This window comes from Arachis hypogaea, chromosome 20 (genome assembly GCF_003086295.3).
Source record: "Arachis hypogaea cultivar Tifrunner chromosome 20, arahy.Tifrunner.gnm2.J5K5, whole genome shotgun sequence".
In the NCBI taxonomy this organism is placed as follows: Eukaryota; Viridiplantae; Streptophyta; class Magnoliopsida; order Fabales; family Fabaceae; genus Arachis; species Arachis hypogaea.
The window spans coordinates 141832063-141846511 of NC_092055.1; the positions used below are offsets into that span (position 1 = coordinate 141832063).

The following is a 14449-nucleotide window of genomic DNA, read 5'->3' on the forward strand; positions in this document are numbered from 1 at the left end:
ATTTAAAATGCCTAGTTCATTAACACATACTCAAACAGTATGTATCTGATATAAATAAACGATTGTTGCCCACCAATTTTGATGGGTTAACATTAAGACTCGGAAAACATTCAATTATAGGTCTGATTGTGACATTATATTAGGAAATACAATAAGCAGAGACTTATTTGAGAAGTTAAAAAGAAAAAAGTTATTACATTGTAGCCAACAAAAAAGGTTGACATAGTTACCCAGAGGAAGTGACCAACACCAAGAGATGGGGGAAGGAAAACCTAAGGCTCAATTGCACCAATAGACCCAAAGTGCCTAAAAAACAGATATAAAAGAAGTGTGCCATGGCTTGAACACTAGGGCTAGGTTCAAAAACAGGGGTTTAAAAAACTTGAGTTCACTTTAAACTCAGGTTGCATCCTCCTGGCTGAAACTACAATGAGCTATGAATATGGAAAGCTTCCCCATTCATCTCGGAAAACGCGGAAGAAGAAAGAGACGACTCTGAAAGTGAGGAGTCCGTTACTTGAATTACTACTACTTTTTCATCTATACAGTGTGCTTGCTCATCATTTTTTGCATTCACTGGTCCCTTCTAACAAATAGTATAGGTGAGTTAGGATAACTCTGAAGACGATTCTTCAAGCTTGGTTCTGAGTTATCACCTGATCCGGAGTAAGGTCTTATCTGTAATTAAAGATAGGATTAGTATTTCAAACATACAATGAAGTGAATCAATATTTACTAGATTCAACTTCAAAGAAAAGTTGTGTGTAGACACTATGCAACTGACACATTCCTCAGTGTTAACTGGAAAGGATCAACTGGGAGTAGCAATTTATGATAGTGAGGAGATACGGCCCAAATATACTCTCAGTTTGACATAAAACCGCTTCTCATTGATCCATCCCATCCTATATTTATTAAAAATTCAGTATCAAATAGTATGTCTGATTACATGACTTTTTAGTTTTTACCGCTATAATATCCATGGAACCATAAGATTTTGTTTTCATGAACTCTACAAATTCCTGATCATATTGTATTTTATTCCCTCAAAATGGAGGTTTTGGTGAGGATATTTATTTACCTATTTAACCCTCCTTCCTAGATCTTGAAAAATGTTTTTAAACAAAAATCAAAATTGTAAAAATGTCATAAACCATTTGTTTTCTTCAGCCATTTATAGGTGAGTAGAAAAGAAATCTATTATTTACACTCAATATTCTCTCCTTCCTTTCTAACATATCTCAAACACTCCCCAAGTAACATGATCCATTGTCCAATCCCCTACTTTCTGTTCCTTAGTCTAATTATTTTCATTTCCTAAAATTCCACATTTGACATACTATAATTTTATGATTTAGATTTTGTATCTTTATCTCTTCGAGGAATTACAAAAGTAACCAAGCCTTATCCACAAGGTGAGAAACACTGAATGCATCAAAATTCGAGCTTGCGCCCAATATTATGTTGTGAGAGATCAACTGAATTAGCAAGAGAAAAAACACCCACAATCCGAACCTCATATTTTTTGAGTAATGATGCCAGCAATGTTGCAATGACTTGGATAACAAATTTCTGCCCAACACATGCGCGTGTACCAGATCCGAAAGGCAGAAATGCTGCGTTTTCATTTGGATCATTTAGCTCAAGCAAATTGAAACCAGACTTTGTAACTTCTTCTGCAGAACCTGAAAGGGTTATGAATATTAAAGGATCAGAAAAGCTCTAAAGATGAAGTTTGAGCTCCAAACTTGCCATAAAACTATTCAACTTACCCAAATTACGGACAAACTAGTTTTCTTTTCCCAATATTTAATTCAGGGTTATATGTTTTTTTTTTTTTTTCAGGAAAAGGCTAAAGATTACAAATTCAAAACAGAAAACCTGTCGATGTAATGTAGTAGCAGATACCTGATTCCTTTGCATGATTTGACAGAAATCGGTATGGATTAAAGTCACTTGCATCACTCCCCCAACTGGAGTCATCCTTTTGTACCAATTGAACAGGCACAACCAGCACTGCTGCAGCAGGTATGGTCACACCAGTTGAAAGGCTTAAGTCTGACATAAGAATGAACATTCATGAAGAAGTTATAAATCAGTTAGCATCTAGTTTTCTTTTTTTTCAATAATAATAATAACAAAAATAGTTAGCATATCCAACACAAAAACCTCAAGGAATCCATTTACAGTGAATAATATGTAATATCTCACCATGTTCCAGAGAACATCGCTGTAGCATGGGACCAGTGGGCAGAAGGCGTGCAGATTCATAGATTGTAGCCAATAACAAAGGCATCCGGTAAATATCCTCCTGCTCATATTTTGATGGGTTCCTCCCTACCATGCTAATCTCAGAATAAACCTACAAAACAACAGTAGCCACATTTTTTTGTCTATAAACAAAACCCTGTTCAGGTTTTCCTTCGAACTGATAACAGAATAACTGTCGAGTTTGTTGACAATATATTTAATAAGTATCATTTTTAAAGGAAAGGACAGAAATGTATCAGCAGCCACAGCAAAACACAAATAAACACAACCCACAGATCCACAAAAACATAAACAGGACATACATGCAAATACAGATTTCCAAATGATGTCTGTAATTCTGTATGTTCATTATAAGAATCAGAAATTTTCAATATTTTAGGCTTTTAGCAAATTCAACTTAGTACTCCTTCCAATAAGTAGGTTGAGAATCCAGTGCGTCTAATGAATTGATTGTAAGGTGGTCAGTAAGGATAGTAGAGTTTCTGTTTTGAGCATTGAAGAATACACAAAGATAACATGATCCTTACTAAATTTCAAATATGAAGTAGATCATACAATGAAGACTGAATAAAACAGATTGTTACCTTGTCCTGTATTTCTGGATGCATGACAAGCCTAGTCAATATATTGGAAATTAAAGCAGCAGTTGTGTGACATCCATGAAACATTACACGCATGATGTTCCCAGAAGGCTCTTCTTTTTCTTTAGCATTTTGATGATTATTGAGGTCGCGGAAGAAATAATAATCGCCAAACTCATTATCAGAGCAGCACTGCGAACAATGTGCTGACTTTATTTCTTTGTTAAAACTTTCATTATGAACATTTTGATCAATTTGGCCAAATAGCTTGCAGCTTTTTCTGCAATGTTGAACAATGTCACTAGTTAAGCATTTCAGCTTAGTACATAAGCATTGATACCTCCAAAATCCTTGTTTCCAGAAAGGAGTAACATTATAGGAAGCCCAAAAGCAAGCATCTTTAGCAATCATCATAAGGAGTTCCTCATAAATTGCAGCTTTTGGACAGGCCAAGAAGCCATCTCCAAAGAATGTGGCTCCCATTAGGGTGAAAGCTATATGCTGAGAAACCAACCCACAATCAATATTTCCTTTGGCACTGATGTTTTCTATTTTATCCACAATAAAGTCTGTAACATTCATTGGAATCAGATCAGCAGTCTTGAGCAATCTTTCATTCAATTCTGTTGCCAATGTTTCTCTTCTCTTTTGCACCTGAAGACAATTAAAATTATGACCCTACTAAGTCAGAATGACAACAATATTTACAATGAAGAGAGTATCGGTAATTTCTCAAGACATTTGTGATGCATGATAATTTGATCAGCATTCAATATCTCAGAGCAAAATTCCACAAACATTTTGAGATTAGAGAACAAATAACATAGTGTATCTCATAACCTGAAAAACTAAAGTTCACAAGTTACCTTTACTGGTGAATGTAAATATGTCATAATCAGTGGGAAATAGGGGACAATACCTGGTACCAGCTGTAAGTATCAATACAAAACATCTGAAGATATGCTTTTACTATTATATGAATGTAAATATACAAGTAAACTTGCGTTTCATATTCCAGTCCAGTTCAACAGTTTGTTAGCAAAATGCCTCATTTGGCCTTTTGAGTACTGACTTTCCCTTGAATTGAAATTTGAAAGAGAAATCATGTACTTTATAGTGTTATAAACTTGGATTGCTTAAAACATTGCCAAAGTAAGCAATAAATTAGGTTACAGAATAGGCCAAGACTATTAGAAGCACAACAAACTGCAAGATGGGAACATGAATAGATGATGAAAAGTTAATTATACTGTCAGGAAACCTTTTCATAAGAAGGGGCAAAGAGGCATGATTGCCCAAAGGCTAGACGAAATGCTTTTCCAGTAAAAGGCAACTTATCCTCAGCTTTTATAAGCATCTCTTGAATCAGTAGAGGATCCTTAACTGACACCAAAAGCTGAGTAGGACCTAACCACAACTTAACAATTGGTCCATACTTCTCATGGGATTTTGACAAGACATCTGCAAATGAAAAAGGTACATTATAGAATTGATTAAAAATAATTATATTAAAAATAATTATAACTGACTGTTATATTATTCATTACTCAATGCCAGAAACAAATAACTGGCGCTAAAGGATATTATACGGTTACTTAGTATTACACTGCCACATCCATTCATTTTTAGTACCGCATACGATCATCATGAAATAAAGAAAAACAATAACCAACACTTTTACCCATTCCATCTATTTTATTTCAATATCAAATACCTAATACCTATTTGTGCTTAAGGAAAAGGTTATGAACCAGTTTTAAATATCAAAATCTTGCATTTATTTACCAATATTGAGTCTAGCAGAGGGGATAATCTAACCCCACAATTTGGCATACCATGATTTGAATCCCAAATAGGAGTGGTGCCAAAATTTAGAGTCTAATCTTGCTTCAAACAAGATTAACTCCATTTGAAGATACATACGAAAGAAATAATAATAATTATTAACAAAAGAACTATGGTTTGATATATAAAAAATTGTTCATCCTTTTCTCTAGACAAACAATCTGATTCCATAATAAACATTCCCTTTTTCGATCAATTTATTGTTTTCCATCAATCCTGTAAGACTTAAATTCTTTTGATTTACCATAAGATCTAGATTGAGTTCTCTTCTTTGGATAGAGCTTATACCTTATGACAACCTCTTTTATATTTTTCAACCTAAACATCATCATAATCATCATGATATCATCAATAATTAAAAGCGGTTTACCGATTTATTCAACAATTAACTTATCCAACACACAAGTGCATCGCTATATTTATCATCAACTGATTCTAAACTCGAAAGAGCCTTAGCCTGACACTATTCAGCTAGCTACACTTGCATGTTGACTATAAAATTTGATCCAATTTCTGAAAACACCACACAGTAAGCAACTGAAGAAATCATCTTCCCATTCCATTTCCATAACTCAAGAAGCAATCCATCCACTCAACAAAGTCAATAGACAAATATTTCAATCCCCAACTAAATCATTGCCCAGAAAATCACAAGGTCAAACATCTAAAAAAAATAATAATAATAAGTTTCAAAACGTTAGCAACAACAACAAATTCAACCAAATTGACGAGGAAATAAAGAAATAAACAAAAGAAGCATCATGAACAAGAAGTTACCGGTGAGATTTCCGCGGGAAATAAGCTTAGAGTGGCCATAAAAAGAGGGACAGGGAGGTCCAGGAATGTTTCTTGCCCTGTGCCAAAGACTAAAGAGGTTGAAGAGCTTCCTGAGAAGGAGTCCAGTGACGACGACGAGAGAGAGCCATAGGAAAGCGTTGAGCTCCCTGTTAGCCAAGTCTCTGAGAAGCTCAGAGGAACTTTGAACATGGCTGTCGCTGTTGCATCTACTTCTTGAGTAATGAAGAAGAAGAAGCCCTACGAAACTCGTTGGCACAGAAGAAGAATCGTCGCATGGATATGGAATACTACTCATTTTCTCATCGATCAGAATTCAGCAGCAGTTACCAGAATCGAAATTGATGATTGGATTGTGATGATGATGAAGGAGGTTCTTCACTTCTTCCTTCCCAGTTTTGACTTGTTTTCAGATAAGAAGGAGAGAAGTGACGGGCGCAAAACGACGTCGTTTGGTTTGGTGGAGTATGGTCCAGGTCCAGTGAACTGTGACGGTGTCGTTTATCGGGTTGCGTGTTATGTGATGGGATTGCCACGTGTCTTATTGTGGGGACTATAATCTGCTGACTTGACATCCGTAACGGTCACGTCACTTTATAACGGATGTCAAGTTCTTCTAAGTCTTCTACGGCGGCGTTTATTTTGTGGAGAGCCATGCAGATTGCAGAAAAGGTGATTTAAGAAACAGTAAAAGAGACACATGGTCACGGTCTCACGGACACTTTATCTTGGAACACACAAATTTTGTGTGAAACTTAATTGTAGTCGACTTCACGAAAAATTGATAGGTAAGAGTCGTTAGATGATTTGACTGATTTGACTAAATTTTTATCTAATGGCAATCAGCTATCAACTTCATGTGAAATCGGCTGCATCTGAATTTTTACCTAAATTTTTCTTTTATTATTAGGACCAGTATAATCATTTTATGAATCATGTCATGCATATATAGTAATTCATTCTTGAGCCATCAATTTTTAAATGAAATTCAGATTTATTATAGATCAATTTTTAATTTATTAGACTAAAAATATTATAGATATTTAAAAAAATATAATAATAAATATAAATTAATTTTTTTATTAAAGATAGAAAAAGTTAAATTCGCAATTTTTTAAGTAAGTATGAAGCGACTATACTATTTGAGTTATAATTTATTGACAATAAATATAAATTAATTAAAATAATAAATATTTTATATTTTATATTTTGCATTTGATTTTTTTAAATAATAAAAATATATTTTTCATAAGTTACCTAAGGTACTTTTTTTTTAAAATATACATCAAACTAACTCTTCAATATTCTTTTTATATAATAGACATAATTAAAAATTTATAAACAATATTATATACACTAAAAGATTAATTATTAAATTAATTATTATATTTTAATATATATTTTATATAAATAATTAATTTTATGTTACTTTTTATTATAGATATTATAGTCGAAAATTTATTGGTTAAGCAGATAAAAATAAAAAAGTTTTGATTTTTTTTTATGTTTTTTATATAAAATGTTTAAATTTAATTTACATTTTCCAATCTAAGACAACTTGTTAGAAATCATTTATTATTATCATCATCATCAGATCCTCTTGGGATCTAAATAAATAAAGATTTTTTTGTATCTTTCATTTAGCTTTGTATGTTGATAACGAAATTGTAATATTAAACAAATATTGTTTTCATAGTATCTGGAAATGATATTTTTAGGAGTAAAACTCAATTTTGAAACAAACTCTTTTTCAGAAAATTCCATAAGAGTCCCTACAGCAAGCAAAAAATGAGAGTTGCAAATTGACCATTAGGTTGATATTTAAAAAATAGGGTTTTGCTATTCGGTGCCTAACGACATAGATTAATCATATCATAAAAGGAAATGTTAATGCTATTTATTATTTTTATGCATTAAAAACATAAAAAAAATTATTTTTATAATAAATAATATTATAATATTTTTTATAGTATAATTAATCTATGTCTTTATTTGTTTACGGAAACAGGACATTGAGACAAAGATACAGAAACACAGAATCGTGTTTGGCAGAGAAAATATGGACAGAGACAATGTGTCTAGAGACACTGAATTAATGTATTTTATGTTCATCTTGGCAGGAAGGACATGAAGATACTAACAAGAACACAACTTATTTTTTATTTTTTCTTTCATTATTCTTATTACTTTTTCATGATTATATTTTTTAAATTAAAAAAAATGAGAATAAATTAAATTTTTATAATTTATTATAGTTTATCACCAAACAGAATACAAGAACACAAAAATTTGTGTCTCTATCCTTCAGTGTCTTATCTTATCTTGTTTTCAGTGTCTTGTCCTCAGACACAAATGCAGCCTAAGATACAAGATACCTTTAAAAATATACTTTATTTTTAAATTTAAAACAAGACCCATGTTACAACAAAAGGTGTGGTCTTTAGATCTCAGCAAGAAAATTAGCATTTCATTAATTTTCTCAAAGAGGCCACCCTTACATGAGATTCCATGATGAGTTTTAAGTTAAAACTTTATTTTCTTCTTGGTTAATAACATTCATGTGAGAATGAGGGAGAGACAAGAGCTTGTTGGGTGCTTCAGCATTCTGATTTGAATTTTTGCCGTCAATAATGTGAACACACTTTAGAGCAAAGGATAAATTCTCATCTGTCACTTTGTTCTCCATTATTTGTTCCTTATTCTTTCCCCACAATACTGAGTATAAGCCTATAATAATTAAAATGGCACCAACCACCCTGCACCACAAGGTCAATACAGAACATGAAATACAAGGTTGGGCAACTAACTAAATAATTTTTATTGTTACTGTCTTTATAAGAACATTTTTTTTTTCGTTAATTAATTTTAAGTTTAACTATTCTTTCCATCTTTATAATTTTACTGAATTTTTAATTAGGTTTTTTTATTTTTTTTCAATTGAATTCTTATACTATATCATATTTTGTAATTAAATATCTATCATGATAAAAATGTTAAAATTAACAGAATATTTCGTCAAACAAAACGAATATACCTAATACTTGACTGAATATTCTGTATAGTTTAACAGAATATTTTGTTAATTCTAACATTTTTATCACGATAAGGACATACTTACAAAATGTGATATGATATAGGGATCCAATTAAAAAAAAAAATATAGAAATCTAATTGAAAATTTAATAAAAGGATAAAGTACTAAATTAGCCCTCTAGGTTTGGGCGTAATCCTATTTTGGTTATTAAGGTTTAAAGTCTCATATTTGAATCCAAAAGAGTTTCATTTAACTTCAATTTAGTCCAACCATGAGGTTAAAGATAAATAATTAACGAAATGTCCTACATGACAGCAGTATAAGAACAAGGTCGATAATTTGGAGAATAGGTACAAGCTCCAGAAGCACAAAATCAATCGTGAAAGCATCAATACATGTATTTAACATTTTTTTTTAGTTTTATAGAAAATATTTCATTTTAATTATAAGAAAAATGATAAATAAATGTATTGATGCATCCACGATTGATTTTGTGTCTCAGAAACTTGTACTTATTTTTTAGATTATTGACCTTGTTCTTATACTGCTGTTATATAGGACAATTTGTTAATTATTTATATTTGACCTCCGATGGGACTAAATTTAAGCTAAATGAAAATTTTTTGGATTCAAATAAAACAGTTTTAAACCTTAAAAACCAAAATAAAATTAATGTAAGGGATCAATTTAATACTTTATCCTTAATAAAATTATAAGAATCGGCAGAATAATTAGATCTTAATTTTATTTGAATGAGCGATTCTCATTATTGCAATAAATTTGATTTTAGAAGTGAAGATAATGGAACTTATTAGTAATATATTTTTGCATATAAATAATTATTCATTTATGCTTAAATAAATTTTCAAAACCAAAAGGCATCGGAAAATCTAGCACTATGTTCATTAATTAATTGATCTATCTGTTACTTTGGTAGATATTATATATAAATGAGTGTATTAATAGACACTAACATATTTATTAATAACACTTTACCTTTTAAGCAAGAAATTTCAGATTTATTTTTAGAAATAATAAAAATATATGTATGTGTGTTTACCCTCCAAGATAAATTTGCTCAGCGAGAATAAAGGATCCCATTATGGCGACAATGATCATCATTAGAGGGATAAATGCAGTTGCAAATACAGGCCCTTTCTTTTGCATCACTAATCCTTGCACATAGTATGACATGCTTGATGAAAACACCCCCTAATAACATAACACCAACCTTAAAATGATACACATGTTATATGAGTAAACCTAAGAAAGTAAGATGTTATTAATTAGGTTTAATTATCTGTTTTTTCAATAATTTTATTAAATTTATAATTAGGTTTTATATTTTTTTTTTAATTAGGTCTTTACACAATTTTTTATTTTATAATTAGGTCATTTTTAATGTAAAAAATATTATAATTAACTGAATATTTTTTTCTAAATTAAAGGTATCTATAATTAAAAACCTAATTAGATTTTTGATAGTATATATTTTGAAATAAATATTATATTAATTTTAATATTTTTGATATGAAAATAACCTAATTACAAAATTAGAAGTAGTATACGAACCAAATTTAAAAAAAAAAAGAATTATAAAAACTTAATAGAACCTAAGAAAGTAAGATGTTATTAATTTTAATTATTCTGTTTTTTCAACAGTTTTATCAAATTTGTAATTAGGTTTTTATTTTTTTTAATTAGGTCTTTACATTATTTTTAATTTTATAATTTGATTTTTTTAATATAAAAATATTAAAATTAATTAAATATTTTTTCCTAAATTAAAGATATATATAATTAAAAACCTAATTAAATTTTTAATAATATATATTTTTAAAAAAATATTATATTAATTTTAACGATTTTAATATAAAAATGACTTAATTACAAAATTAAAAATAATATAAAAATTAAACTAAACAAATTATAAAATTTTAATTAAAAATTTAATAAAATTATAAAACTAACAGAATAATCAAACTTATTAATTATTCTTACAGCATAAGCAGCAGCGAGTAAGTTCATATCCCAGCCAATTAACCAGACTGAAGTTTTGCGTTCCATTAAAAAAGTAACAACAGCAGCTTGAATAATTCCTATGAAGCAGATTAGTGATGTGAGGCTAAGTTGATGATTCTTGTAGGTTTCTATCACTTTCGCCTGACCAATAACATCAAACATTAGTAAACAAATCGACAAAGAACAGTTTTAATAAATATTCAAATTGATTTTCGAAAATTTTTTAGATTACACACTTTAATTTTGAATAAAATTTTACTGTCAAAAAGTTTTCGATAATTATTCCTATTTTACCGATTAATCTTTATTATTTTGAAGGAGACTAATTTATTTTAGTGCATATTTTTAGGGTATTTAGTTGTCTTATAATAAAAATTATTCAAGATTTATTTGTTTAATATGTATATTAAAAATTTAATTAAAAAATAAATTTTGAAAATTTATAAATAAAAATAAAAATTTGTTAAAAATTAAAATATCTTATTTAAAATTTTTTTAAAATCAACTTAATTATTTAGTATATGTTTTTTCTCCCCTTAAATAAATTTTTTTTCGGGATGGATTGGACTGCTTCTAATTACTGACACGAGACAAGATACGACACGAGACATAGACACAGAGACACGACATATATATAAAATATAAAGTATTTTTTAGATAAATTATAAGCATATTTTAGTATTTATTGATATTAAAATATAAATTAATTTTTTTAATTATTTTTAATATATTTTTTAATTATATAAAGTATTTAAAATATATTTTGTTTTAATAATTAATAATATATATCATTTTTAAACTCATTTTAAGGATATATGTTAAGAATAAAGTTAAACACATTGACACGTGATATAGTATTTAAGTGTATCCAAATATGTCAAGAGAAATTTTTTTTTATTTTTTATTAAATCACGTTTTGGACATAAAAGACACCTGTATCGGACAAATATCAACAAATGTCGTATTTAAAATGTATTCGACGATAAATAAAAAAAAGTATCCGCACTTCACAGCACACACCACACCCACACACACAAAAATTTTATCTATTAGTTAATCATAACCAAAATTTAAATCCAAATGCAATATATTAAAAAACAACATATATAACCACTCAATGAAAGCCTCGATTAGATTTGGATCCTCTAAAATTTGAATTTTACTTTAGAGAGTAAAGTGTAATCTTTTATCCTTAAATAGTTTTTCTTTCATATTTATTATTGGTACCACCTATGAAATCAATGATGAGAGATCACACTTTATTCTCTAAAATAAAATTCAAACTTTAGAAGATCCAAATCCGCCTCATTTGCCTCCCCCATAAATCATCAACTCTTGAAAATTTACCTGTAAAACAAAGAGGGATGCCCAAGCTAGGGTAGAAAGGATAATAAAGATGGAGCCTATGAACCATTGTTTGTCCGAGGATATTTGGGTATTATTGATTTTAGTCCTATGATGTTTGGTCCACACCATCTCCACAATAGGACCTTTGTACAAGGTCATCACCATGGCCCCACCTACAGTAAAAACGGTGCCCATTACCTTAGCTTGACACCTCACTTTCTTTATGTTCATCTTCTCCATCCTTTTATTTCCACAATAAGGATCCATTAGTAATTTTATATAAGTTGTTCAAATATAAACCGATTTAAATTTAACTATTCATTCGATCTAATTTAAATAAAAAATAATTAAAATTACATTAATTTAAATTTAATTAAATTTTATTTTTGTTAAATTATATAGATTAAATTAAATTTTATATCTATTTTTTAAAATTAATCCAATTCAATTCAAATATTATAATAAAATATAATATAATTGTTTTATTATTATATTTAAAGTTTTTTTTATAATATGTTCAACTTGCTATTTTTTCTATCTTATTCATGTATTATTATTATTTAATAAATATTTTATAAATTAAAAAAAATTATTTATTTATTTTAACTTGCAATTTTATTTTTATTTTTATGTTATTGTTGATTTTTTAATATACTATTAAGACTTGTTATGTTATTATTAGTTATTTAAGATTTGATATTAAAATTTATTATGTATATTTAATTTTTGTTATTTATAAAATTACAAATCCAATCTAATCAAAATCGCTTGAAAATTAAATTAGATTTTTTAAAGATAATCATCCAATCCAAACAGCACCGCAAGTAAAACTGATGTGCGAATTGAATAAATTTTTGATTCAAAACCGATCTAGACCCTACCGCAAAAAATCCCTAATCCCATGGAGACATAATGAGGCTGAAAATTCATGCATATTAATATGTATTTTAAAAAAAATACTAAGATTGTATTTGATTTGTGTTTCTATTTTAATATTTTTTATTTTTAAAATTTGTTAAGAAAAAAGAAAAAATAAAAATAATAAAAGATGGGTTTGGTTTGATTTTTTTATGAGTTTTTATTTTTAATATTTTCTGTTTTCATAATTTTGTGAAAGAAGAAGAAAAAATAATAAAATCTTATTTTTTATTTTCTTTTTCTTTTTTAAAAAATTTCAAAAAAATATTAAAAATATAAATACAAATCAAACAAATATTAAAAATAAAAAAATAATAAAAATGCAAACTAAATGTACCATAATACTTAATATCCTATATATCTTGTTGCTGGTAATTAACAAATTAAAATATTTGTTTAATCTTCTGTGATTTGAAATCAATCACCTGCATAAAACAGCCATCACAAATGTCATGGCAGGAAGTGTGTTGCTCAGTGCACATGCGAAGGTTGGTGAAGTGAATTTCAACCCAGCATAGTACAAATTTTGATCAATCACAGGCCTGTTAATTATCTAATAAACCCAATATTATATAATGGTAAAGATTATATAAACAACTTCTAGTTAAGTATATTTAGTAAAATTGATCATTTATTATATTAGATACAATTCAGTGCAAAATAATTGACTAACCCAAGCAGAGCCAGGATAAAAATTTGTATGAAAATTGGGAATGTTATCCTTGGTTGATGTTTCCTGAAAAAAAAAAAAAAGAGAAAAATATGTTTGTTAGCATTATTTTATTTTATTTTTTGGAAATAAAAAACTCTCCTACACAATACAATTTATGTTAAGATAAAATAAGTTATAAATATACTTAAATTTTAAAATGACAGAGATTTTGAAATAGGGCTATTTTTTGGGATATGGAAAAGTTGAGTGTTTTTAATTAATATGAAGTCGAAATTTTTTTTTAAATTCTAAAACACAAATCGGAGGCACTGAATTAGGAGAGGAAAAAAAATAATGGTTCGATTTGAGAGGGGTTGAATTCAAATTTTGGGGTTCACAAATTGAAAAGTCGATTTTGTGAAGGTTTATAGATCGGATGGTGAGTTTTATATTTTAAAAATTTAAAAAAAGTTAAACTTTATAATTCGGAGAGTCAGATTTATGCTCTCCATATGAAAAAAAATATATCAAGTTTCATGTATTGTTAAAAAACACTACTATGAACCTAATATTAAAATAAAAAACGTCCGAAATAGATGGTGTATAAATTTAAAAAAAAGAAGACAATAATGATTGTATTTTTTTAAATTCTATTTAACATGTATGAATATTCACAGAAGAATTCAAATTAGAAGAACACAAATTAAATTAAATAATGTTATTGTAGAACTACTACTGCATTTAAAAGTGAACCTTTCAAAGATGATAGCAAATGGAGCAATGGCAACGGTTGCAAAGACGTGGCGATAAACCACAAGAACATAATGGCTCATGCCTTGGTTAAGCGAAACTTTAGTTATAATATTCATGCCACCATACACAAACTGCAAAAAAATCATAGCGAAATAAAGCTGAGAGTTCTCAACAAATTTGGAGCAACATCCAACCTTTTCAATTCCCATTTCTTTTGTTTTATGTTATGAT

The 14449-nt window shown here is 28.4% G+C and overlaps 2 protein-coding genes across 3 annotated transcripts; both read right to left on the reverse strand.

The window, feature by feature from the left end:
• Position 1: 1 nt before the first annotated feature.
• Positions 2 to 6185, reverse strand: LOC112782798 (geranylhydroquinone 3''-hydroxylase CYP76B74). Its single transcript, XM_025825402.3, has 7 exons — positions 5475 to 6185; positions 4114 to 4313; positions 2856 to 3506; positions 2212 to 2362; positions 1909 to 2058; positions 1516 to 1685; positions 2 to 678 (listed from the first exon to the last, which is right to left on the reverse strand). The coding sequence occupies exons 1-7, from the start codon at positions 5788 to 5790 to the stop codon at positions 574 to 576; spliced, it is 1743 nt and encodes a 580-aa protein (XP_025681187.1). The 5' UTR covers positions 5791 to 6185; the 3' UTR covers positions 2 to 573.
• Positions 6186 to 7719: 1534 nt separating this feature from the next.
• Positions 7720 to 14449, reverse strand: LOC112782799 (WAT1-related protein At5g07050). Of its 2 annotated transcripts, XM_025825403.2 has the most exons (7): positions 14219 to 14449; positions 13487 to 13549; positions 13239 to 13355; positions 11896 to 12136; positions 10528 to 10689; positions 9587 to 9738; positions 7720 to 8248 (listed from the first exon to the last, which is right to left on the reverse strand). In XM_025825403.2, exons 1-7 carry the CDS (start codon positions 14425 to 14427, stop codon positions 8011 to 8013), a joined length of 1182 nt encoding a protein of 393 aa, XP_025681188.1. In that variant the 5' UTR covers positions 14428 to 14449; the 3' UTR covers positions 7720 to 8010. The 2 variants fall into 2 exon arrangements, with proteins under 2 accessions (XP_025681188.1, XP_025681189.1); XM_025825404.3 differs by lacking the exon at positions 13239 to 13355.